General features: G+C 42.8%; 1 protein-coding gene across 1 annotated transcript; it reads left to right on the top strand.

The window, feature by feature from the left end:
- Positions 1–163: 163 nt before the first annotated feature.
- LOC144120966 (syntaxin-1A-like) lies at positions 164–25,851 on the top strand. The gene is made up of 10 exons (XM_077653803.1): positions 164–695; positions 6,673–6,744; positions 10,061–10,160; positions 12,463–12,537; positions 13,660–13,733; positions 15,616–15,724; positions 16,176–16,249; positions 17,599–17,736; positions 20,657–20,767; positions 22,508–25,851. Exons 1-10 carry the CDS (start codon positions 663–665, stop codon positions 22,583–22,585), a joined length of 864 nt encoding a protein of 287 aa, XP_077509929.1. The 5' UTR covers positions 164–662; the 3' UTR covers positions 22,586–25,851.
- Positions 25,852–26,696: the final 845 nt, after the last annotated feature.

The raw sequence follows: 26,696 nt of genomic DNA, 5'->3' as shown, positions 1-26,696 counted from the left end.
ACAATAAGCGGAAATTTTCGCCCAAAAGAATAAAACCACTGCTATATGAATGCATACACGACATTCTAAATGCGCGTCTTATAAGCAGGACTACAACCAGTCGTTTCCAGTTGACGCCATGATCGTTCGAATGCAGCTCAATGACTCGATTTCAAGGAAGTGAACCACCGTCAAACTCCAGCGCTCCCACGCGCAACACCTTTGATCAGTCCACATCTCTCTTGGCAATGCTTAGCATTGTGCCTGAACCAGCTGTGCTTTCTTTGCGCAAGGTGTTGCACCAAGTTCGACAAGAACCGCTCTGTTCCGCCAACAATTGGTTGACTTGCAGCGCTTTTGACCGTAGAGGTGTCTTGCAACGGGGAACAATGGAACTAGCGACCATAAACAACTACGCGAAAAATTACCGCGCTAAGCAGTTCGTTCGTGAGCTCTTGCCGGTCTCGTTGGGCGGGCTTGGGGGCGCTGCCGTTGAGACCGAGGGACCCCTCGACCTGCCTGCAAAAATCGATCCGCAAAAGGGAGTAGTGCAGTAGAGAGTTCTTTCCGTGATGTCTTCGCTGGTGGAAATGGAAATGTGCCGCCTTAACCACTCGTGCGTGTTACACTAGTCGAAAGTGCCGGCCCTGTGGACTAACCTGTGACTTCGCTAGACTATCAACATGACCAAGGACAGGCTCGCCGCCCTAAAAGCGGTAAAGTACCCACCAACTGAAGCAGCGACCGCATCTGCGGGGCGGGTTGCATCGGCACTGCGCTACCGTCTTGGGACGGGAACTAACTGGCTGTTTGAATCGTTTCTGGTGCAGAAACGCGCTTGGTTAGCTCTGGTTTTAGCCACACGACTCTCTGCTACTTCATAACATAGTGTTTATTGTTGTTCTTGATGTAGTTCCGGCTCGCGATTGACTGGGATGACGAAAAATGTAGCATTGCTGTGGTGCACGTAAAACAGACGCGGTACCAGATCCGAACTTTCATGGGAACGCAGTATGTATGAAAAAAAAAAAGTAATAGCCTGCGCCTACGCGGCGCCGTTCAGTGCGGCATCGCCGTAGGACGTTGTCCACATGCCCGCTTGTCCCTGGGTTCTGGTTTAGATGCGTCTCTTGAGTTGCGAGCTACCAGGCCACGCATTGAATCGATCAATTTCACGAGCGATGTGAGTGCTTAAGCCTAAAATCGTGGCTCAACACCTTCGAAGATGTACTGCCGATTGGCGATTTCGAGAAAGCGAGGCGAAAATCGAGCGATTGTGTGAGGCTGCGAGGTGGTTTCGCTGCCGCAGTGTGTGCTCCGCACAGGCAGGCGTGCCCGAGCGCAGCATTTCACTGCCGATCAACACTCCCTCCGCGGCGGGAGGGGGGCGGTGAGATCTCGCGTGTGTTTGTATCGTTGCCGGAATGACTGTCACACAGGCGGCACGAAACCGAAAGATCGCCCCCCTTTTCATGGACGGGGATCGGTAGTATACGAGTGGATCGGGTGCTTGTGTGTGTGTGCGCGCGCGTTGCGGCCGAACCATTGCGGTCGTTGCTCATTTGGTCGATCAAGAAAAAGTCGTCGAGTGGTGTCCGCTCGCTCGTTCGTAGTGCGGTGGCGTGCAAGGAGGACGTAGAGGGAGGGAAGGAGGTTCCGCTTTGCTGGATGCGACCCTTTTGTTTCTTTATGTTCATCTCTCTCGTAGTAGTTGGTGGGGGCTGAGCGGGGGTCAGCCCTCCTCTCCCGGTTGCTTATGTCCCATGTGTCACACAATCTCTCTCCCTCACTCGCCTCTCACTCCACGACGTTCCCGTCGGCGTTGTCAGCAGAGGGGCGTGGGTGTTTCATTCACCGACGTCAGGAGCGCGGCGTCTAGGGAGGGGAACCTCTCGCAGGAATTCGATTAGTCAGGGCTAATTGGACGGTCCTGATGAAAACGCCGTCATCGGTCGCGGAATATAAACTCGTTTGCGCCCTGGGATCCGCTCGGCGCCGTCCTTACGAGGCTCATTGTGGAGTGATGGCTCGTTCGGGGCAGAGGGGGACACGTTTATGCCCTCTGGAATGCGTCTCTCTCTCTCGTCGTTGTCGCCTGTGTACGCAAGGCGTGTTCTGGTCTGGCCGCTCGCATCTGGTGTCACTGCGCGCCTCGGCTGTGGCTGGTCTTCTGTCCTCTTGATTGACGGGCTTCCCAGAAAAACGCGGCTAGTGGAGTGCCGGGCGGCCGCAGGATTGTCGCGGAACTCGAACTTTACGAGCTGGGCAACGCTGGGGAAATCCGTGAACTTTATCCGCAGCGGCGCCCTGCGCTGAACAGGGCGTTGGTTCGTGTAGGCGCGCTTTGTGTTGCCTATTATCTTCTTGAAACACGTCCACCGAATGTTTTACTCACTAAACGGAATTAAACAAGTGGGAAGATTACATTTCTGTCCGGGCTAGCTGAGAGGATAGTTGAACTACTTTTGTTTTCTGCAAAATATGACCATTTGAGGCAACGGGCTTTAATAGAAGGCAGTACCTTTTGTGTCGTGAAGCTCACCAGTACAGAATTAGCATTGTGTCGTCGCAAGTCTTTTGTGCGACTCATATAGTTGTGTCACCTCATATTCATGCCGTCTCATGACTCATATAGTTATGTCGTACAGTAGGTCCCGGTACAGCCTTCATGCACTGGGACCTCCTCCTCCTGTATATTCATTGATGTACAGTTTTTATCACCGAATAAAAATCTTCTTCAAAAAGCCAAAGAAAGCATAGGAGAATTTTTTTAATTTGTGGTGTTGATCAATAGGATATTATAGTTTAATCATATTATGTCTCTAAAATAACTGATCAGAAACTAAAAAAAAAAAACAACCGCATGCCGCCAGTGGTATCCAAACCCTTCATATATATGTTGTAACGAGTCCCTCACTTCCCAACCCTTGTCTGCTCATGGTTATGTCGTTGATTGAACAGCTGTTGCTTGAGCTGGTCGCAAACGCAAGATAAGTGTTGAGCTTAAGTTGGTTACCTACTGTTACCTACATGTTGCACTGTTCTGTACAGAGTAGTTGATTGCACACGTGTGTAGCAGTTGGCATACACATTGCTGCAAGGTTAAGCCAAGTGCAACACGTAGAAGACAACAATGTAGAGGAAATCTTGTTGTCCTTTTTTGTACTTGAGTGCAGTTTCAGATCCCTCAAGTGGCTGGAACTTAGCATTTCAATCAACATCAGCCATCCAAAGAGAAAGAGCATCTTTCTGAAAGGTGTACGCAAAGTCGGCGCGACAAGTTTAACACTTTGCGTGGCGAGTGCTTGTACCTGAAAAATTGGGCAGCCAGAAATGTGCGGAATGCACTTTAACAATTGGATGCAGTTTATCATTTTTTTCTCTGGCGTCTATACATTTTTTTTCACTTATGCTGCTGTCAGTAGTCTGTTATATATAACAATCAGTCAGTTTATTTGCAACATCATTAAAGAACTCCAAGTGGTCGAAATTCCCGGAGACCTTCACTACGGCGTCCCTCATAGCCTGAGTCGTTTTGGGACATTAAACACCCGTGAACCGTGAACCATATTTCCAACATCAAAGGTGCAGCATCAAAGGTCAAACATCAAACTGCAGAAGTATTACAACAGCATGTTTTTGAGAATATCATGGAGTACAACATGGAGCTTGAGTTCTCGGGACCTCAAAAATTTTTTTTTTTAATTGAGCTTAAAGATATTGTAAGTTGTATGGCCTAGATGCATGGGACTAATTTTTTCAGCGTGTAACTGCATTTGTTATTTGAACAGAAAGATATACGTAGCTTGAAATGGGGTCTATTGTCACTATAAGTGCCAAGCACTCAGCGGCGTTCACTTGCAGTCAACTGTAATTCCAGCATCAATGACTAGTGTCTGTTCAGCGAAAGCACTGCCACTGCCGCATATATACACGCTGTTGTCATTACAAGATAAATAATTTCCCTATTTAAAGCTAAAGACCCAAATGAGGGCCTGCCGTATTGGGGAAATAAATAAATATAGTTTTAGCATAAAACATAACAGGCCAGCAGTAATGCAATGAAAACAGCGCAAACATCACGAAGGATGCAGAAAGAGATGACGAGACACAGGTGCTGGCAATTTTTTTCATGAAGGAATTTACTTTTTTTTTTTCACAAAGTATATCTTGCTATTTCTTCAGGCACAAAAATGTCAGCTTTTTTTATCGAAGTAAAATATCCACTAATCATGTTTGCTCATTTTTACTCTACAGCAGTAAGCAAGAATCCAATATTTAGCCATGGTTTGTTTCATCCTATTGCATTATTTATCAATACCGTCTACGTCTGGAAGAAGCAGATCCATTCAACCTGTTTGACAACTTTCTCTTAAGCTCTTGTCATGGCAGAGAGTTCGTGCTTCATTGCACGCATTCTTGGCACCGATCCAGGGTGTGGCATCTGCTGCCCTTGCAGCACAGCTAGTGACTCACACTTCCTTGTTTGTCCGGATGTGTGTGTAGAAGCTGTGTTTATGTCTGCCAGGCATCAATCTCTTGCAGTTCACAACCCCTGTAGCCATCACACGTTCAGGGCAGGATGCAGGATTTTTGGTCTGCTAGCGAACCTCGAGCAGCTTTGCTGATCTTTTGAGCACTTCACTTTCAACCCTTTTTATTAGTGCTTTTCCACCACGAGTGACGGAAAGGCTAGGGTAGCCATTTCACACCCACTTTGTAGATGTTGTTGTGGTAAGGTTGTTCACAAGTTTTCTACTATATTTTGAGTGACTATGCTTCATAACGCTGAGGGAACATGTTTTGCTAGCAACTAAAGGGTGCCGTGCTAAGCTGGAAGCTCACTGTGCTGAAGCCTTAGCCACTGTACGATGCCTTGCTGTATGCTGGCACCGCAGATGGTGATCAGTCGGTAATTGACCTGCACAAAGATATTTGAAGAGCTCTCAGGGTTGCATTCTCATGAACTGGATGCCAAACCTCGGTGAATGAACATATGCTTCCATCCTCTAAAGATGACTGGCAGCTCATGGCCTAACGTTTGGGAGTTGACATTTTGTGTGCTTGGCTTCAATGACGTTGCTTTGTTCACTCAAGGCTACAATTTGAACGAAAGCGGACTGTTAGACATGACAGCGGGTTGTATAGGACGCATGCAAGTTTGGAATGCTTGTATGAAAATAGGATGCTTTAAGCTGGGTGTAGCTCTAAACTGTTAGAAAGAATTTGTAAATGCCTCCTCTCCCCCCCATGTGCTCCCATTACAGGTCATTCCTTATCGGGTGTCAAACAGTGGAAGACCATTTGGCAGAGGCCAGAGGATTCTGTCTGTTGAATATTTATTGACAGCTGGCCACTGGCGAACGTGGCGCTCATTGCTTTGGACTTTTCAGTCCTCTGCTTTGACGAGCATTCGAGGATGTGGCAGAAAAAAATAATGTTACACATGCTGATGTGCTGTCCATATGTGTGCTATTATGTTGCTTTCTTGCTAGTGCACTATCATGATTCTAAAAAAAGAGTTCTGTGCTAAGGTCCCGCAGTAGGGGAAACTAATTTCATGATTGCAACTTAATTGGTTTGTAAAAATCTTTGTGTTATCTTTGTGCTTGTGCAAGAGCACTCTAGTTCCAGTGGTGAGTGATACCTCAGTGACATTGAAAGTGGATTGCTTGTCAGGCAATGCTTTCTTTGTGTTTTTGAGCCGTTAGCCCATCAACATTTGGACATCCAGCTTCTGTGAACTAAAGTGGCTCCACAGAAGTGGTGAATAAAGCTAACTACTCAGCGACTTGCAACAAGCTTATCATTTACAAGTGCTGTCTTTCTGAAGGTGACTGCATAGTTTTTTTATTGAATCGGTATGTCAAATATGGCTTCAACTCCCGTTTCTATTCAAAACTTATGAGAAATTCATCATTTTTTTCTCTCACTATTTTCGTCAGATATTTGAATCGTTAAGGGATCGGAACATGGCAACAATGCTAATGTATATAATGGTTGATCATTGTCCGTGTGCTGTTGTCTTAGTTATTTTGGCTGTTCATGGTTATGTCCAGTAGCTGAAAAGTCACTTGCTGTCTTCATGCTGCTTGCATTGTTAGTGAAGAATTCTACATAACCTTCTGTTATGTAGAATATTTATATAATAAATATGAACTTTATTTGCATAGACATGGATGTCGGGATACTGCAACGGTGAATCTGCTATTTGCATGAGACAACACTGGAGTAATGATAAGAGCATTAGAAACAGTCTTGTCTCTCTCTCTCCTTTTTTTCTGTAAAGGCTGTCAGGTAGGCTATGTAGGGTACGGGAATATCTCCAGTTATATAATGATTTTTCAGTGTTTTTTGAGTATACCAAAATCATTATCTTAATTTTAAAACAAAATGTCCAGAGATTTGGAATTTTAATAATCCCAGTTTTTATTGCTGGTCTGCAGCATCACTGTTTCTACTTTTGAGTACAGACTAAACAAAGGATATTAACTTTCTAGTTATTTGTTTTGTTTGGTTTCTGTGGGTGCATGTATGGATATGACATCTAACATTCAGTTCTGTGCAGTGGTTTACTGGTTTTGATACTTTTTCATGAAGTTTGTTTGCTGCACTTGATGTTAATCGCATTGTCTTATGTGCTCCATCTCTCGCACTGGATAATGTCAATTTCACTTCGTTCCGGACTTGCAGGCGCAAGGCGAAGACGATGTTTCGGTCACAGTTGAAGAAGGGGCAAATTTCATGGATGAATTCTTTGCAGAGGTAAGTAAAGGTCACTCATTTAAAGACGTTGAGGGCAGAAGTTAAGCTTGGCGCCATTGTGCTGTCAGAAAGTGTTGGATTACCCTGAACGGATAGCTGCTGTGTCGGGCCATGTTTTTTTAATTTAAATGTTGGTGTGCATAGCTCTGGGCCACTATCTGCTGCAAAAGTTTACGTGACGCAGGCGTGCAGCAAAAGTTCTGTTTCAGCCCTGTAATGCTAAGCAGTTGTGTGGAGCGCCTCCCAATACGAGGAGACTTGCATTATTGATCCATTGATATCAGTACCTGATGACTGGTTTGTGGTGCCACATAGAAATAACTTTGCCCTTAACTCTTTCCCAACCATGGGAAGAAAGACTGTAGTTTGTAAGTTTAAATTAATTCTTTTAGTCCAAGAAATATGAGGTTCAAAATTTAATCTAGTGCATCAAAATGAAGCCAATTAAATGCACATTTAATAACATAAGCTTTGTTAAAGTGCTTCATGTCTTATTATCAAATTTTATTTGGGAAATCAAGAAACCTGCAGAGGCATGCTTGTATCCAAAAAAAAAAAAAAAGAAATTTCAGTATATTAAAAATGTCTGCCTATCCAACAGAAAATGCTGAGAAATTAAAGTTCTTGTGTGTGCAGTTTTCCGGCTAAAGAAAAATCACTTTAGGCCACATAGTTCGGCTCACCGTTAGACGAACAGTTGGGCGAACCTTTCGCAGAGCAGGCAGTATCAAATCCTGCCCAAATGACGTGCAAATCCTAAAAATGAGTCAAGTAACATGGATAACGTCAATACCCTTTTCAAAACAGCTGCTAAGTAGAGCAAAACAGGCTGAGTAAGAAACTTAACACACTGCCAATGATCTGGATTGGTTCCTCGGGTAATTTTCGCCCTCTGAATTAAAGTAGTATGATGATGCAGCACCCTCATAGCCACTGCTACCTAAATTGGCGGCAGTCAACCGTGGATGCAGTTGAATCGTGAGATTTTCCGCATTTCAGGGCGCATGTCATGCTGGTGGAGGTTGCCATTCTCAATTTCCGCACTCCGCTATTTTCTCGAGCGGTTCAGTAATCACCGCTGTGCAGAAAGAGACAAACTAAAGGTAAAATAAATAGTTTTCAAGCTTCAAAGCAGATGGATCAGCATGTTCAAGATTGGCGCAGAAGCATTTGAAATAGCCAGTCACATTCATTGTTAGCGGGCAGCAATGGTGAATGGGTGCAGTACGGAAAGAGTTGAGCATACAACTCCTTTAAACTTTTGTATCCAGTAGCACTTCTTACGGTTTGGTGAACTAGTTTGAATCACGCGTGAACAGTATCTTGCTATACTGCTTCTGCATTATTGGTTGGAAAATCACACATTGTTTTTTTCTTCCCACACACCTTTTTTTTCTTCATTCTTGTTGGACAACTTTGGTCAGTGTCAGCCAGTTGCTGCTGAACCTTTGATCTCGTGATGACATTTTGACTTGATATGAACCATCTGCTGTCTGAGATTGCCCTTTTTTCGTGCTGCTGTCGGATTTCTAAGGGTTCACTACCCTTTCAGTAGCAGCTGTGCGCCTGACAGCAAAGGCCCAGAATGACGTCCGTGTCATTTCTGTCTGGCTCAAGTGCTAAGTGCTTGCGCCTTCTACGCTTTTCAAGAAGGGAGAGGAGAATGCTGTCCTGAGCTTTGCCTTCAAATTTTTTTTTCTTGCAAGTCTGGTTGTTAGCAGGAAAAATTTGCATCCATAGTTTAGTAACACTGTCTTTACAAAAGAGCAATTGAAAATCGCAGTATGCTCAGATCCTTGATGCATGCAGCTGTTACTTTTGAGAGTATTGAACTGGAATCCTTTTGTGAAAGTTCGAGTGGTCTGAGTCTGTAACCCAGGGGTTGGAAAAGAAACTGGTACATATTACAGGAATGAAACTGGCAGAGCATTATTTGCAGTCACATGTAGTACAATTAGGAGTATCCTTTGCTTCGTGCCCCCCTATGTAATTATATTTGAATAACTTTCAAAGTGCAGCAGGTGCATGAGAAGTTTCAGCTAGAGAGTTTTAGAGGTTCAGAGCTTACCATAAATGTTACAAGTCCCACTTCTTTACCATGGAAAAGAATGAGCCTTGGCTTTTCTGGTAAATCGAATATTGCTTACACGAAGAATGTGTATTTTGAGCATTTCATGCTTGACTGTACAGCCCTATTGATATGTCCTGCCCAGTTTTGTGCTTGTGCAGTTTCTATCAGTGTGCTAGTGTGGCTTCATTCTTTTTCCTTCTCATGTTTCACTGCCACCTTCAGGCTATTAAAAAAAAGGAGAAAAAAAAAAACCTTTCAGAATGAAGACGCCTATTCAGGAATTGCAGCATTTGTGGTTTGTCTTCATGCTGTGCAGTTTCTGATAGACGATTTTGATGCAGCTCGAGCATTTCAAGAATTGATTAGTCAGTTTTAACAAAACAAAGTGTGTTCGACCGTACCATCCGTGAGACGCTCAGGTCAGCACTTATAGGAATAAAATAACTTTGCACAGATGAGCACAGCAGTGGCCTTAGAACTGTTCCAGAAGCTTGCAGAGCTATATGTCCCTTTCTGAGAGTATTCCTTTTTTGCTCGGCACTCGTGGTAGCATTACCATTTCAGTGTTGATCTAGAAATTGTCTTCTGGTACCAGTTTTTTCTCCAGCTATTGGGTCATATTACTTGAAACACTCTGTATAAAGGAAGTAATTGGAAATTGTAGCAGTGCTGTGATTTATTTTTTAAGCACTATTTTAAGCAATAGAATTGAATTTTGGGCCACTTGGTTTGCATTCGCAAAGGAAGAAACGGGGCAGGAGACAACAGAGTAGGAAAAAAAGTCACAGGGTGTTAACTCGTCTTGCGTTCTTCATTCATTTCCCATTGTCTTGCTTGCTGTTTCTTTCATTATGGTAGTTTTCATTGTTTCACAATACAAAAATGTATGGGGCCTGATCTTTTTGTTTTTAATTTTGCCGCAGCACTCTAGAACCTTATCTGCCGCACAAAGGCACTTGGAATGTGTCCAAAGCCATCTTGTTTTTGCTGCTAGCTTTTCAAAGGGCAAGATTAGATTTTGGTATGTTGTACCAGCAGCTTTTATTATGCTGGGGAAAAAAAGGATGGCTGAGTGGCTAGGCAACAGTAGCCTGTTAAATGTTATAAGCGGCTGCAGATGTTGCTGTTGGAAGATAGCATTATATCAGTGCCCTTTAATTTGTTTTACTATGCTTTACAGGCTTTTTTTTTTTTCAGAAATGCTTTTTAATACTTATGCTGTTGATTCTCTGTGTCTGTTTCTAGGTGGAGGAGATTCGGGAGAATATCGACAAAATACAAGCAAATGTGGAAGAAGTCAAGAAAAAACACAGTGCCATTTTATCAGCTCCACAGACAGATGAAAGTATGTTGGAACAGATGCTTGGGCGAGTTGCTATGCCGTTTTGTGATGAACAGTGCATAATCGGTGGGGACGAAAAATGAAAAAGAGGACAAACACGGACGGGCGCTGAATTTGAAAGTCAGCGCACGCGTCCATGCGTTTCCCCTTCCATCCCTGTCGATTACGTGCTGTTCATCACAAAAAGATGTTGCATTGTACTCTCATGCCTTGTGCACCAATTATAGCTTTAAAGAGTCTTACTTCTGTTATTTCCGTTGCATGAGCAGACCTTGCAAAATGTATATTCAGCACATTGTGAAAAATTGGGGCCTTTCTTTCTTTCCAGAATAAATTTTAAATTGCACCTTCTATCCAAGCAGTGCTGTGTAGTAGTACGACATTAACCCTTTAACTCCTAATGCATTTCCAGAGTGAAAGTATAGAAATTTTTTTTTATTCAGCCACATTTTCGCATGCTGGAATTGTTCAGTTTTGTTGATAGAAATTGAAAATTTTTTCTAAAGGCAGGCTTTTGCAATATATATATGGGTCGTGTTAGTGGTTATGACTTGGTATTGGACTTCTTGTTTTTTGTTGTTTGAAAATCCGGTGGTTTTTCTCTTTATTTCAGAATGCAATTTTCATTAATTTTTTTTCAGCAAATATTAAAATCGCGTATAGTTTGTTTAGAGTGGTTTGGTAGCAAGAGTAGTTTATGTACGAGTGTTTAACACACAAACAATCATATTTAGAGTAGTGGTTATATATGAATTACTGTAGCCAGAAAAATTAATCGCATTAAGTTAAATGCATTTACATTGTTGTCTTAACAAAAATGTAAATGTCCTATCAGTAACACATTAACGCTATTGCGTCATACCTTTAAGGCAGAGCTCAAGTGTCCCTCCCAGTTTTATTTCTAAAAGCTGGGATGCGCAAATCCCACTTTAGAAGGAAAAGTGAAAGCAGCAGGCAAGCCACTGCGCCGCCATGGTAGCTTAATGGTTAGGGCGCTCGGCTGCTGACCCGAAAGACGCAGGATCGATCCCAGTTGCGGCGGTAGCATTTCGATGGAGTCGAAATGCTGGGGCCCGTATACTGTGCGATTTCAGTGCACATTATAGAACCCCAATTAGTTGAAATTATCCGGAGCCTTCCATTACAGCACCCTGAGTCGCTTCGGGACATTGAACCCCATAAACCCTGTTCCTGCTTTTTGATTAGTCAAAACTAATTGACAAGCCATGTGGGCTAAGTGAAAGAGCATTTAGCGGGCCTTGTCAGTGGCAGTATAGATACAATTTTCTGTGACTAGTGCAGCTTGGGCTTTGGGGGGTTAAAGGGGCCCAATATTGCAAATAAAGTACGTAGTTTTTACTGTTGGCATTGCGTGGCATATTGTGACATCATAGTATGCAGTGACAGCATTAAAATACTTATGTTCGATATCTCCATCTGCTCCAAAAATGCTCATTTAGAGCCAGTGGTGTCAAAACATTGCAGCCATTTTCAGCAGTGCACGTGAGGTGGTAGACATAATTAGTTGCTGCCTTGCTGTTTGGTCAGGCGTCCTGTGTATCATTTCACTCCTTTATACTCAGCAGATGCATCCAGAAAACAATTTTTTTTAGTCTTACAGCTTTTTCACGTAGACAACAAACTTGGAGGGAACACTAGAAGCTAATGCAAAAAATATTTACCAAGGTGCTGTGGGTGCCATTATCCACTTTGAGCTGTCTTGATGGCAAGTGCTGCCAGAATGTGTGCACCTTTCTTGTCCTCATTACCTCCTTCTCTACCCACTGCTAAAACATGTCCAAGCAGGCATAAGCACAGAACATAGCGCAACAGTTGCCACACCTTTCCTCTACCCATAACCTCCTTTCAAATAGTGCGCCTTTCCAGGAATCCCCTATGGAAAACTGAGTACTCTATTGGTACTCCAGATGACTACTGACTTCTTCACTCTTACTGATGTCCTTATGACTGGCTGTCACCAGTAAAAGTGTTACGGGACTCCTTTGAAAGGCTAAGGCTTTGGTGTGCTTCATGACTAGCAATCGCTAGCATTCTTGTACTTGCATGTTTTTCGAGATGGCCAAGACTTTGCTGGCTGCAGCGGTATGTCTATTTTGGTTCAGGCGAGCATGCGACATCATTTGTTGCTGAAAAAGGGTGTAACGATGTGTGCCTTGTGATCAGGTCAGTCAGCGTTCATTGTTAAATTTGGCAAAAGCTGGATAGCCAGATTGTCGCAGATGTTTGCACGAGACCTATGGGATTGTGTCCTGAGAGCGAACTCCTTTTCTTTTCCCTGTTGCAGAGGTCAAGCATGAGCTTGAGGACCTTATGGCCGACATAAAGAAGACTGCCAACAAAGTGCGGGCCAAGTTAAAGGGTGAGTGTGTCTTGAGAAGATGCTATGTCATATGTTATATGTCATCTCCTATCATCTCTCCATCTCTCTTGTTGTATTTTTTTGTTTTTTCAGCAGCCTGTAAAGCATAAAATGCTTTCTAGCCCTCACGCCATAGGTTTCTTAATCATTTTCTTGGAACTTGATCTGACATCTTAGGCTCGATACTGACTAGAAAAATTGGTCAGCCAGAATAAAATGTGTAAAAGTTTGTTCTGAGCCTGGTTTGAATTTTGTTCAGTGCACGGTGAACACACAATGGTCCAAAAAAGTCATCTGAAGGTCTTCCATAATGCACATTGCTTTTGGCATTGCTATGGCCATTCCCAAGCCAACAGTACTGGAATTTTACCGATGCTTTACCCTTAGCATCATGCTTGAAGATTTTATGAATAATTTGAGCAGCACAGTAAATTAAAGTACAGTAGGTCTCCATCTCCCCAGTGCCTTCATCAGCTAAGCAAACGAAGCACACCAAGTGAGCGACCAGGCTATAGTTAAGTAGGCTTCAACGTATGGCAGAACATTGCGTTGAAATTGAGTACAGTTGTCCAAAGGCCACCCTCCAGCACACCCTACGCTTACATCGTCACACGGTTTTGCGGCACTAGCGCTGCTAGCAGGTGCCCAAGGCTGCAGGGTGCTATGCACATATCGAAGGACCAGTGAAATTATCGTACAATAATGCGACCTTCGAATATTTTTACACAGGATTTTTTAAGCGGATAATCTCTGTGTTCTATATAGTACCCAACAGTTTGAAATGACCTGGCTCGACTGTACTCCCATAGGCACAGAGGTTGAACTACCTCTGTTAAATATTGCCAACTTGCAGTGTGGGATTTAATTTAGTCCTCTCTACTACTAGGAGCTCAGCTTGCCGCACTTCACAAATGCTTAATAAATGTGTTAAAGAAAGTGTATTTCTTGCGAATGCTTTGTTCAGATTGCCTAACATTCCGGAATATTTTTTATTTGTTTTAATATGCTAGTGGGGAATACAATGTGGAAGCCAGTCAGGTATTCCAATTTTTCGCTTTACAAATGCGTTGTGCCATTAAGCCTAATGCACCATAATGGCTTATGTTTTGACTTCATTTCCAGTTATGGAGCAGAACATTGAGCAGTTGGAGCAGACACAAATGATGTCCGCAGACTTCAGGATACGCAAAACACAGGTAACTTGCTGCATGCATTCTTCACATGTGTGGCTGTGCTGTGTACATGAAGTGGGAGCAGCTTTATCGCTGTCTTTGCCGTGTTCTCATTCTCACGAGGGCAACCGCACTTAAATGCCAACCTAGAAACAAGAATGAAGCAAAAAAAAATTCAGTTCTTGCCCACACTGGAGGTAGAGCCATGGAATCGGCACGAGCGATAATGTGTAGTTGCGCTTATACACTTTTCTGCTTGCCCCGCAGCTGCCTTGGCAGCGATGATATCGCAGTGATTTCTGCCAGTAATGGGGCGAGTCTACTGAGTAGGACAATCCTGCGCGTTGTACACTGCTGAGTTTGGCACCCTCCTGTCCTGCCATGTCCTAATCAAGTGGTGGGCAGGGATTGTAGACATGTGAGGCCAGACTGACTGGTTGGCGACAAAACCACTGGTGCCCACCGTGGGGAGATTTCTCGGTTAGGTTCTGGCAAACATATAGAAGTTGGTGAACGTAGACGCTTATTTTTATACAGTGGAAAGTTTGCAATATGTTTAGTAAGCATGTGCCAGTCGTTTGGAATCTGAATCTTTACCACAGCAATGCAGTAGTTACTTTTAGGAACAAAAAGTACTGGCTCCCTTCCGGTACAATACTGAATATTTGGCCAATTTTTTCAGAGTCTGGTGCAAGCATTTCAGCTAGCTGAACTGCCAGCTAATTTGCACCCGGCTTTTGCACGGGGTAGCGTTAGTGGTCTGTTCAACATGGAACCATATTTTTTGCCTGTGTTGGTTGAAAGAAATTTCAGTATGAGGACGGTGCACTCTTTAGTGGTGACTACAGAGGTTTGCCTCTCCAGTCCCCATTTTGAGAAGCGTGGCATTGTGTGTAAGTATGCCCAACCAAAAGTGGGGAGTTTTGCCATGCGAAGGTCAGGAGAGCCATCTGATGGGTACTAAGCAAATTTCGACGTAAAGACTACTTCTCACTTGCGATGTTCCAAATCCTTACTGTCGCTGGTGTTCTTTCCTTTCCTTATCATTGCTGATTCTTGCATGTCACAGTGGGCAGGCTGCAACTATTTACCAGGCTCCTTCAGTGTCAAGAACACCTGGTGCCTGTGAGAGCACAACAGTAGATAAAGGGGGTAGAGTTTATGTGTAGAGTGACATGCATCACTTACTTACCGTAGCAGTAATTGTTGCACATGCTAGAGAATGCAAAAGACTCCTCATAGATTCTGCTGTAGTCTGAATAATTAGAATGCAAAAGACTTCTCATAGATTCTGCTGTAGTCTGAATAATGAGAGGGGGAATTTTCATTTGTTGATAACGGTCCTGAAGGTTCCACAGGCAGTGCCGTTTTGTGTCTAAGGGTCCACAACATTCATAAAAATAAAGTGTTTTGGGGTCTGCTTTACTTGTGGGGCCTAAAGTGTCATCACAAATAGTGAGATTTCGAACCCATTGTCCTTTATATTCTACCTGCCACGGTCGCTCAGTGGCTTTGTGGTTTGGTTGCTAATACCAAGGTAGTATGTTGCCTTTTGCCTCTGTTCCACGGCAAAACTGTATTTTCCGAAATTTCAATAACTATCAAAAGATCGCGGGATCCAAGCCCGGCTGCAGCAGCCGCACTTCTCTGGATGCAAAATGGAAAAACGCCCGTGTGCTATGCATTGCTAGTTCAAGACAACCCCAGGTGGTATATATTGACCCGGAGTCCTCCACTACGGTGTGCCTCATAGACCATATATTGTTTCGGGAGGTTAAAAACCCCACTAAATGATATTTTTCTTTGTATTGTGAGCATGTCAGTGTTAGACTGACCGCCTCTTCTTGTGCCACCCTTTCCCCTAATTTTCCTCCTGCTTTCTGTCTCTCTCTTTTTCGATGCACAGCATTCAATGCTGTCCCAGAAGTTTGTGGAAGTGATGACAGACTACAACAAAACCCAAACAGATTACAGGGAGCGGTGCAAGGCCCGTATACAGCGGCAACTAGAAATCAGTGAGTGCTGCTCCTGTCCGGATAATTTTTAGACTTGTGTGAAAGGAAAAAAAACTCTTTCATCTTTATCATCTCTTGTAGTGCTTGATAACTGTAAAATGAATGTTGCTATGAAAAAAAAATTATAGATGATCGAAAACTGCTACTGTTCCATGTCTTGTGGAACTATCAGTTGGTATCTTTTGCAGTATTGGGTTCAGTGCATTTGTGGCATCCAGAGCCTGTAGGGTTTTTTTTTTTCATTTACTTGCCTCAAAGAGGGCCTATCTTGCTTTGTTTTGGAGCACGTTCTCTGTGTGACGTGAACAGTACTGAACTAGCTTTCAGAATGCTGGTGTGCTAAATGCCCACTAGTGTGCTTGATATAAGTTGGCGTCAGAGACAACAAAGGGGGCTGAATGTGTGGTGGCATGGCTTTAATGTGTGCTTATTTATTTTTTTTTCTTCGCAGCTGGGCGTATGACAACCAACGAAGAGCTTGAAGAGATGCTGGAGAGTGGGAACCCTGCCATCTTTACACAAGGAGTAAGTCTCTGCACATCATTTGACATGTTGCAGGCTGCTTTGAAAGGAACTGAAAGAGAAGAATGTTTCTTCTCTCTAACAGAAATTTCACTAGAACAAAATACATGGTACACCAGGACCATATTTGAAAACTTTTCAGTGATGTTACCATATGTAAATGAGATCGGACCCTGACCATAGCCACAAAGAAACTGCTTTGGAAAAAAAAATCATAAATAAATGCATAGGCTTCCACATGAGAACTTTGATCGTAATCTTTTTTTTTTTAGTTTCTCGTAAATTTCATTTTGATCATGGTCTGCAACTTTGTCATGATCATCATCGACCAGATAAGTTTGTATCAAACCAGCAACTTCATGCCAGTAATGTGGTATGTACACTTATTTATGAAACAAGTGTTAGCCCATGTGGTAGTTGTCACTGCCCACGGAAACGCATTGATGCTGTGAAGATGGAAGCTTAGTGAGGGGATGAATCGAGGTCACTGGGGAAGCCTCTGTTCAGCAGTGGACATGACATGACTGGTGATGACAATTTTGGTGGTGGTAGTGGTTGTCTCACTCTACCAGATCATCAGCAGCTTAAGTCTAAATAGAAGTGCTCTGGATCCTTGAGGCGGAACTTTCTACATTACTGCAAAACGTTACTGCAAAACTTTGTTGCTCAAGGTGTGACATAGCCTGCCGAGCAAGAAAAGGGCAGACATTCTTTTACAATATGTAGTCGTTGTTATCGACTCCATTTAATTTTCTGTCTTGAGCAGCTGTCTGGAGTTGGCTGCTGATGAATGCTGTCAGTGTGTACTGCAGGCGCAAATTGAAATGTCAGCAAGAGTCTGTAATGTCCACAAGGCTGCTACTGCCAGTTGTCAAACCTGTTTCGCCACGTCTACCATTGTGCATGGAGTAGAAATGCCAACACATGCTTAAGTTTGTTCAAATAATTTTGTTGAATTTCCAGTCGTAGGAAATGCCATAATTAAGTGTGTGGCGGATGCACCATTGTAGTGTCTTAGGTTTTGCCGAGACGTAAAAAACGCTCGTTGTGAAGCTGAGTAAGGTAAAATTACTCTCCAAATATACTTTAAGTGCATTCAAATGCATTTATGCTAGTGGAGTTTGCACAGGATGTTGAAATATTTTTGTCATGAGAATTTTACTCTTGTTATTGCAGGGAACAGTTGCAACATGTTTTATTACATGCATCTTTTTGCCATTGCAGCCTGTCAGTGCAGCTGTAACAAGCTGTGGCACAGCCTTTTGCAGCCTCTGTGAAAGTTGGCATTTGTGTTGTTTAAGAATTGCCTTGGAATCGATGCACCTTCCGCCTACAACTTCCCCGCATTACAGATCATAATGGAGACGCAGCAGGCGAAGCAGACGCTGGCAGACATCGAGGCCCGCCATGCGGACATCATCAAACTGGAGACGAGCATTCGGGAGTTGCACGACATGTTCATGGATATGGCCATGCTCGTAGAGAGCCAGGTAAGGCAAAGCTGACATTTTTCATACTTTGTTGGACGCATACTAATATGAAACTAGGCCAGCAAGAGGCTGCCTACTTACTTTGCAAGCAACAATCTGTACTGAAGGCTCTGTTTTGGGCGATACATGATGTCTCTCTCTTTAACTCACTAACATGCATGTGCTTTTTGCGGAAACCAAGCTGGCAGTCAGGAGTTCTGGCATACTATTTGGTTAAGAGTACTTATTACTGCATCAAATCCTGTACACCTCTTTTGCGGCATAAGGCCTTATTTCTATTTTGTTTTCTTAATGACCTTTATAGAAATTATTGTACTGTTGCAACAGGTAGGTTCATGCAGGTATTAAAGACTGGAACCTGCCGTGAACGACCATTGTAATACAGAGTTGAAATTTGACCACCTTTCATGTTTGGCATGCTTGTCTCCAGCTTAGCTTAGTATAAATCTACTCATGATAGAGTGCTTGGAACAGAAATTTATCTCTTTAAGATTAATTGAAACGCTTGTCGTTTAGTGCACACCACTCACTTAAGCCATGCGCTGGATTCGGTATGTGGTGTTTGCTTCCACAGAGAAGTTTGAGTTTAAAGCAGGGCTGACTCTTGGTCATGTGCTCTCTGTGGGCCACTTTATTGACTTGCAGTGGCTCTGATGCCACTCTGCGGCCCTTGGGTTTTATTTTGCACGTCCATTCTTCAGAAGTTCTACCTTTGTTTTAGATCATGCAGGGTGATTTAGTCTTCTTTTTTTTTTGCATGCGTGTTTTTATGGGAAGACTTCCTATTTCCTGTGCCTGTCGAGCTGTAACAGCACACGGGTCATCACGAATGTCTTATGATAAGAGGCTGCAGAAGTTTGGCCACTCTTGCATGCTCTGGTTTACCAGCTACGAGGCCCACTCTTGAACTGTTTTGAAATGAAGGAATAAAACTTCTGCTTAAAGGGATTATAAGTCCTGTCTGAAGTTAGTGTAAATTTGGCGATAGCCTTTTGTAAATTTGGCGATAGCCTTTCAATAATATTACATGTGCGAATATCACGAGGAACAGAACTTTGTCATGAGAGAAGACAGAATAAACCAAGCCAAGCACCAATGGTTACTGCTGCACAAATTTCTGCATCGTGCATGATGACAGTTTTGCAAGGAACAATTAGAATGGCTGAGTGTTTTAAATATTTTATAAGGAATACCAAACTGGGCCATACTAAAACAAGATAGTTTGTGAGGCAGAGTAGATTTGTAAGATTTATGTTGGAATAACAAGAGGAGCACATAAACTACAAAGGAGCGGGGAAAAAAAAAAAAACTCCCCTGCGATGTCGTCACTGGCAGCTGCCATTCATGAGAAGAGTCCATCAAGGTGTACGAATTCATCAGTCGTCTCACTTGACATTACGAGTTCTACCATTGTTGCAGAAGACATGAACTTGTTGGCTAAAAAGAAGAGCTTTCTAAGCCCAAGGAAGTTGCTAGATAATTGTGAGGGACTGAGATATGTTACTGCACTAGATCAATGAAATGCTCAGAGTTCAGTAAGTCAGTTTCTTTGGGTAATTTTGATTTTCACGAAATTGACGCCACACAGTGGCAGCATTGCCAGCTAGCTTGGCCAAGAAGTATTGGTGCACGCAAAATCGCATCATTTGCTCTGTTCCATAAGTGCTTTGCCAACGCATTCGAACACTGTTGTCAGAGTTTTCCTGTAAAAATTTGATATGATTCACTGCTTGAGTTTTGTAGTGCTAGCAATACAGAGAGAGCATGGGAACAGGAAGTTTCCACACAGTACTGGAATATTTGCAGGATTATAACAGTGCTGTTCTTATCAGGTACTGACCCTGTACTTGTAAAGTGACGATTTGCTTGGAATAGATAGGGGTACTTAAATATGAGGTACTGCTTGTCAACAAACATCGCTGACCACAAGTGGCTAATGGGCACATTTCAAGCTTTGAAGAGTTTTGTGCATGACTACCTATGTAATGGCAAGCCTTATTACAACATACACCTATGGTGAATGGTGCTTTGTTATTCATGGAAAGGGGGCGAGGTGAAATGATAATTTCATTTAAATTTCATTTCATCCTGATTCTTTTTGCATTTACTTATCGCTCCATCCCCTTCCTGGCACAGGAATCAGTCAGTCAGAAAGGCGGTTGACAAGAGATGAATACAATCGAACGAAAAAAATTATATCACAGTAGCTTTACATTCATCACATGGCTTCCTAATGACTGCTTAAGAACAAACCGAGAACATAAAGTGGGGTTAGCTGACCAGAGAAAAGAGTGTGTTTAAAAGGTGACCTAATTACCTTTCCTTTCCGTTGGTGTTACACACACGATTAGAAATCTTTATTTTTAAAATAGTGCGCATCTATAAAATTTTCGAGCACAGAAAAATGCAAGTAAGCACAGTTTCATCCGTTGAAAGTGAGCTGGTAGTGACTGGCAAACTTTTCTAGCTTGTTTCCTGTGCAGGAAGGATGCCAATGGGTGGGTCTTTGCTTAACTGTAGTACTAAATACAAAATAATATGCTTCTAGTTTTTTGTCATTCACGTATTGTAAGGGTGTTCCTTGTAAATGTCTTTGGGATTTTAAATTTTCTGTGAAATGCACATGGATTTTCTGCCACTCCACTTCTACATCAGCCGTTTTTAAGCACCAGACAGCGATTTCTTTCTTCTCTCTTCCTTTGCACTCTTGAGAAAAGAAAACATGACTTGCACGAGGTTGTTACCATTCACAAACAAGTGTGAGTTCATCAAAAAATAAATAAGTGCTTTACTACTTTTACTACTTGAGCTATCCACAAAAGGAGTCCTTTATAATGCCATCATATTGGATTGCCAGGAGTGCCGCTAAGTATTGATAGAAGTACATGCTTATGTTTCAACTTGCGGCACTTTCTTGCAGGGCGAAATGATAGATAGGATCGAATACCATGTGGAGCACGCACGGGACTACATTGAGACTGCCAAGCAAGATACCAAAAAAGCACTCGTCTACCAAAGCAAGGCCCGAAGGGTGAGTAGTGCATTCCCATTATGCCCCAAGCCCACAAAGCCAGGGCGTTGGCTTTTCTTCGTGAGCAGACACGCAATTGAAAGACAGCACAGGAGAATGGCAGGTGCTTTCTTCTGAAAGCCTGCATCATGTGCTTCCAAGCTTCACACAGGACGTAGATCATTGCACCCTGTAGTGTGCATCATGCAGCATTCTGGTGCACATCGTGGTTTGTAGTTAGCCTGTGTGTTTTGGGCTCTCCTTTCAAGTTATGGTCTGGGTGTTCAATTGTTTATAATATTCTAAAGTTGTATTGCGCATTATGGGGGAGACAGGCTGGGGACAAAAAACAGCGCACAAACTGGCACACTAAAATAGTGAACATTACTATAAATGAAAAGCCTGACAACAGTAGCTACCACATGAAAGGAGGAGGGAAGTAGAAAGTAGACACTGCCTTCCTTGCCATTTGGCAGCAGTGGCTATTAAACAGGCATGACCATTGAGCCAGACATAATATTCTTTTTGTTGCGTGTTTTAGGTAAGGAAGAATGAAAAAGTAAAGAAGAGAGAGTGGAGAACAAGATACTTTTTATGCCTCGTGCTGCCTAGCCTGGGTCCTAGCGTTTTGATAGGAAATATATAGTAGGAATATTTATATAGGACAGGAATATTATAGTAGGATACAACTTTAAAAAACAGCAGTTATTAACACTGGGCCACGGTCCGTGGCGGCGTACTGTATCACTCTGCTAGCCAGTCACAAAAGTAAGGAAAGTCAGCTTTTTAATGTTTTACTTTATTAAACAAGCCAGGTATCAAAATTCTAGAGCTCATAACTTTTTTCTCGTGATTAGCTTCTTGTTTAGGTGACAAGAGAAGTATTAACAACGGACTACTTTTTTGTCGTGGAGGAATTCCGTGCGCCGGTCCTGAATGTGGGCGGAGCTTCACTGTAGACTTAAGTTGTATGCGACTATAGATTTTCTCACAAGATCAATCAGCACACTTGACTTTGTCTTCAACAAATTGTTATTGAACCTTAACTGAAGTAAATCTAAGCTCCCCCAACAATTCTGATTTATGGTACCTGAGTAACATAAATCAAAACTGTTGAGCTGAAGCAAATTTAATTCTTTTCTAAGCACGTTAAATAAGCCATTAAGAAGCACTTGTCTCTGAGCTGCGAGAGCAGCTTCCTTTCGCCGTTGTAATGTGGTCGGCTTTGTTGCAAACGGAAAAACTTTGGTACTAGTGCAGCTGTGATCAAATGTTACTACTAAAACATGCTATGATAATCAGTTATACTTAAACTTCGTATAATTTTCTTTGTGATGCTTGTTTATTGGTGTTTTGAGGTATTTTGCTGTTTAGTAGTAAGTACGCTCTTTCTACACTGGAGCATCGCAAGTTCTCTACCCTAGCGTATTTTGGTAATTTCACAAACTCGCAGTGGCTGTGGAGGAGCTAGAAAAAAAGATGAATTACTGTTACTAGTTTTGCACATTACCTGACTTGTTTTGTTGTTTTGATTTGTTTATGCTTGGTTATATATTTTGTTTGGCACTTGGGTTTTTTTTTTTTTCTGTGCTCTCAGTTTCAATGACTTACATTTGTGTTTTTGGTTTTTCCTTTCTTTTTTTACCCATCCCACCACTTCCCCCCGACACTCTTCGTTTTGCCTTCCCTGCCCCCTTGTTGCCATTTCCCGCTTGGTTCTCCTCAACGAAACCGTGATGTCAACGTTATTGCACCATGCAGAAATGTATAATTATAATATCCATCGTGGCTGTGATACTCATCATTATAATTATAATCGTTGCCGTGAATTTGGCGTGAGGGACCAGAAGAACAACTACCACCACCCTGCACAAGAAGGAAGGAAGAGGCTGCGAGGTTAGAATGTGCAAACAGACGCTCTCGGCATGGTGTGGTTTGTTTGGCAAGACTGCCGTTTCTTCCTAGCTACGCACATTCATGTCTCCCGTCAACAAGAAAGAGCAAGTGCCTACGGTTGGCCACGCTATGTACTGAAGTTTTTTTTTTGTTTCTTGCCTCCTTTTGTTTGTTTTATTTTTCAGTTTGTTAATTTTGCTTCTACTGTTTGAGCCATTCTGAAAATTGCTGCTACAGCTGTTGCTGCTGCTGCTGCTTCTTTTAATGAAGTCGGTTGCCAATGGTTAAGTGAGTGACCTGCTTGTGTACACTGCTGTGAAATTTAGGGCATGCAAGAAAAGGTATGAGAGAACGAGAGGCTTGAGTTACTTTCAGTCAGCCCGCTCTGTTTGCATTCTGAGTTGGCTGTCACATGTTGCAGTTAGTTTGGTGTGATGGTTTCTGTTTAGTGGGAATTTGGGAAGGAACATTTTGGACCATGAGCATGGACGGCTTTCTAGAGGTAGAAGTGCCGAGCTTAAATCAAAAGGGCATTTTTTTCTTTTTGCTTTTGTATACTGCTTTCACTGGGTTAATTTCTGCTCCCTTTGAGTGCAGAGTCACCTGGAGGGGGGGGGGGGGGGGGGGGAGAGGAGGAGGCATCAGAGAAACATGACAAGAGTTGAAATTTTAGACTAGCTGCTGTCATTGTAGTAAGGCTAAGTAACTCTGTATCTGGTGCACGTGCGGGCGCTCAACCGTGTTTATGGCTTGGACATTTTGTTATCTTTTTAAAGAAAGCAGCCATAACAATTGAAGAAAAATGCAGCAGATTTGTTATGTAGTATCTTTCTTGGTTTCTCCATTGAAAGCATAGACCAACTGCAATGGAACCGCTTTCAATATGTCAAGGTTCTTTCCCCTAGCCGTCTGCTGCACTCTTTTGAGTGCTTTTTTAATCGGCTGTCAATTTCCAAACGCCACAGTTATTTGCATGGTATGAGATTTTGCAAAGCAGAGTTCAGCAGTTTTTGCCAGTGTGCCTGGCTGCAGCTCACCTAAAAAGCTGCAGAATGTGAGTGCTGCCTTAGACTTGAGAAGAGAGCAGCAGTTTAAGAAAAAGTGAATTGCACTTTGGCTGCTGGCAGCATGTGCACTGTATGTGTCAAGATTGAGACTGAAAGTGAGTTAATCAGCAAATCCTAAAGGATTGCACCTCAAAGTAAAGCAACAAAGTAACATTCAATGTAACAGAAAGAGCTTTCTGTCATCCTGAAAAATTAACGTGGGCATGGTCATTGTAATCAAACACGTTAACATTGTGCACAGCAGTGCTGGTGTGAGAAAGCTAAGTGAATGGTTCAGGAAGACTGAACCTATGCTGTAGTTTCATATATTCATTTGCCAAATGTGCTGCTGCTGCTTCAGACATGTGGCATCGAACACAGTGGTCTGTTTGAAAAGCGGGCTCACTGGTAACGTGAAATTGAGTTGAACAGCAGTACAATTTCGTCAGCTGCTTGATGCGACATACCTCAAAGCAACAAACAACTGCTTGTGTTTTGTGGTCTCTCGGGACCCCGTCCAGCAATTTTTGGATGCACTGAGACTTGCTAGTCGCATTACAAGGTCGACAAGGCAGCCTGTTTTTTTTTTTTTCACATTTTGTTCAGTGACTCTGTCATAGTGTTGTGACCGTGCTGGAATGGCCTCATGTGTATTCAGCAGTCCTCCAGATGACTGATTCACATGTTTTAGTAACCGCAGAAACCCAGTAGCTTGCTTGTGTTTAAGTATCATCCCTTTATATCACTGCTTTTGGCAGTTATGATTGTTTGTGCGCGTGTTGCAAAATCTTACATGATTTCTCTTGTATGCTAATCTTTGTTGTGTTACTTGTGCTTGAAAAGTGATGTGTTGTATCAGCTTTGAAGAGTGCTAATTTGGAGCTTATGTATTGGAGTAGTGCTACCACATGTGCAAGTATCCATATGATGGGAATCAAAGGTATTATGCAGCCAGTGTTTGGCTGTCCATACCAACGGCTCCAATGCGTTCCATGCACAAAACACAGAAGTGATCTTTGGCACTGCCAGTGTGAACAAATCTTGTCTCAAAAGGAGACATTTGAGCCTCCGCTAAGAGTGTATTATCCTCAATTCATTTGTTATGTAGTGCACAGTGCTACACGTGTTAGCTGTAGCCGACAGGTGAAACTGTAACTTGTTTCGATGGTCGCGCTTTAGCGTTGACGTTACTTTTTTTTTTTTTTTACAAGTTGCCTACATGTGTTGTTTGCTGGGGTTGGTTCCTTGTGGACGTTGCGCTGCTGCGCAGAGATAATTGTCAAAAATGAAACTTTTCGCATGAAATAAGGCTGCAATGTCTGAGTTTCTTTGCGTGATGTGTAGGGCATTACACGTGCAAGAGGGCCGTTAGTTTCGATACAATATAAAAGAATAGCTGCACATTTTGCCAGCAGCTTTCTAAAACAAGTGCCTTCAGAAAGGTGGTAGTGGCAGCGTTCGCTCTTCTTGAGCTTATGGCCTGAAGTGGAACACAGAGTTTGTGCATCGCAGTTCACTGTCTCTGAGGTGTGGTGCATTATTAGCCCCGAGGATACGAGCAGTGTTGCCAGCCAACTCTCATGAAGATGTGTGATTCCTGAAGAAACCAGGGTATGCTTGCAGCTCATATAACAGACGTGCCTGTTGCATCTAATTCGGAATGCATGAAACTTGTTCTCTGAAGAAAAAAAAAATTAAAGAAGGGCAGGGCAACTGTGTGAGCACTCATTACCAATCTAACCTGCCTTTTCAATTATGCTTCCTGCTACCAGCGGTCATGCCTTGTAGCTGCAAGTATATTTTGCCAGTGGCATAGTAGTCTTCCTTCAGTGGAAGTTGTCAGGCTGCACTTGGCTTGGCTGGTGGTTTAAAGTGACTTGTTTACTCAACATGTTATGGCCTATCTGTGCGGCTTTGCTGTGCCCATCAGCTTGTTATTCATATCTTTTTTCCTTTATAGGAAATGGTTGTACCTACTTTTGGAGCTTTTTAGCGCGTGAAGGGTGCTTTATCTCTCCTTTTGCCCAAAATGTTGTTTGTGTTTTTGGCATCAATTTTTTTCCCGGTTTTCAGTAACAGCCGGCGGTTATCGCGCCAGAAAATGGAAAATATATGTGCATATATATAAATACGTAAATATACATTTTATGTGCTTATTGGTCATTTTCTGATTCTTTTCTGGCCTCTGTCTCCTTTCACTTAGATACTTTTCTGTTTTTTTCATTTGTTTCCTCATTTCAAATTCAAATTTAGAGTATTGGCAACAGCTGCGAGTTGCTCTATTAAATAGGGAATTGTCTTGAGGCTGGGAGGTGGTAGCCACCACATGTTGCTGTCAGGGAATCAAGAGCTGTTCCTTTCATTGCAGGCTTCAGCAACATTCATTTTTCTCAAGCCTGTCTTGTGACATGCAAGTTTCTTAAAGGGCAAGCATCAGAATTTCACGAGAAAGTCATGTGACTGGAATATAGATGGTCACGTGCCCGGCTGAGAAACGTGTGCTGCTGCGTGTGCCCGACAGCCGCACAGTTTCACTTTGACGCGTCAGGAGGCCCAGACTCCACTATGCCCCAGCAACCAGCAAAGCTGCGTTTTTGCAATTGCAAAGAAAAACTTGGGGCCTTCTCAACTACATCCTTAAAGAAGAAAATGTGACAACATTTAAAGTTGGTCCAGCCCTGAACATTCCAAAGGACCTGCCAAATTTTAGAATTAGGCCCACCAATTAAAATTCATTAAGGTGGGTTTGTGGGGATCTCAAGGTGGAATACGTCCTTGCACAACACATAGAGGGGACAGGACAGACGCTAAAACATAGCCCCCGTCCTGCCCCCTTTATGTGTTGTGCTAAAAAGTATTCTGCCTTAAAAACATGAACCAACTAGACCTAAAACACTCCTATTAGGGATTAGTGGAAAGATTAAGGTAGTTTGATGAGGATGAATGGGTGAATTAAGGTAAAAAAATGAATGGGGTTAGTATACTCACTTATGATAGTCCAGTGGAAA

Source organism: Amblyomma americanum, chromosome 2, assembly GCF_052857255.1.
Source record: "Amblyomma americanum isolate KBUSLIRL-KWMA chromosome 2, ASM5285725v1, whole genome shotgun sequence".
NCBI lineage: Eukaryota > Metazoa > Arthropoda > Arachnida > Ixodida > Ixodidae > Amblyomma > Amblyomma americanum.
Note: the sequence above shows the minus strand (reverse complement) of the source record. Positions and strands in the feature narration are given on the sequence as shown.

Bases quoted from the DNA above. Each gene is read 5' to 3' on its own strand.
- LOC144120966 (XM_077653803.1), top strand. From the start codon at position 663: ATGACCAAGGACAGGCTCGCCGCCCTAAAAGCG. The intron at 16,250-17,598 runs GTAAGTCTCTGC...CCCGCATTACAG, and splicing joins CTGCCATCTTTACACAAGGA to ATCATAATGGAGACGCAGCA. The intron at 17,737-20,656 runs GTAAGGCAAAGC...ACTTTCTTGCAG, and splicing joins CCATGCTCGTAGAGAGCCAG to GGCGAAATGATAGATAGGAT.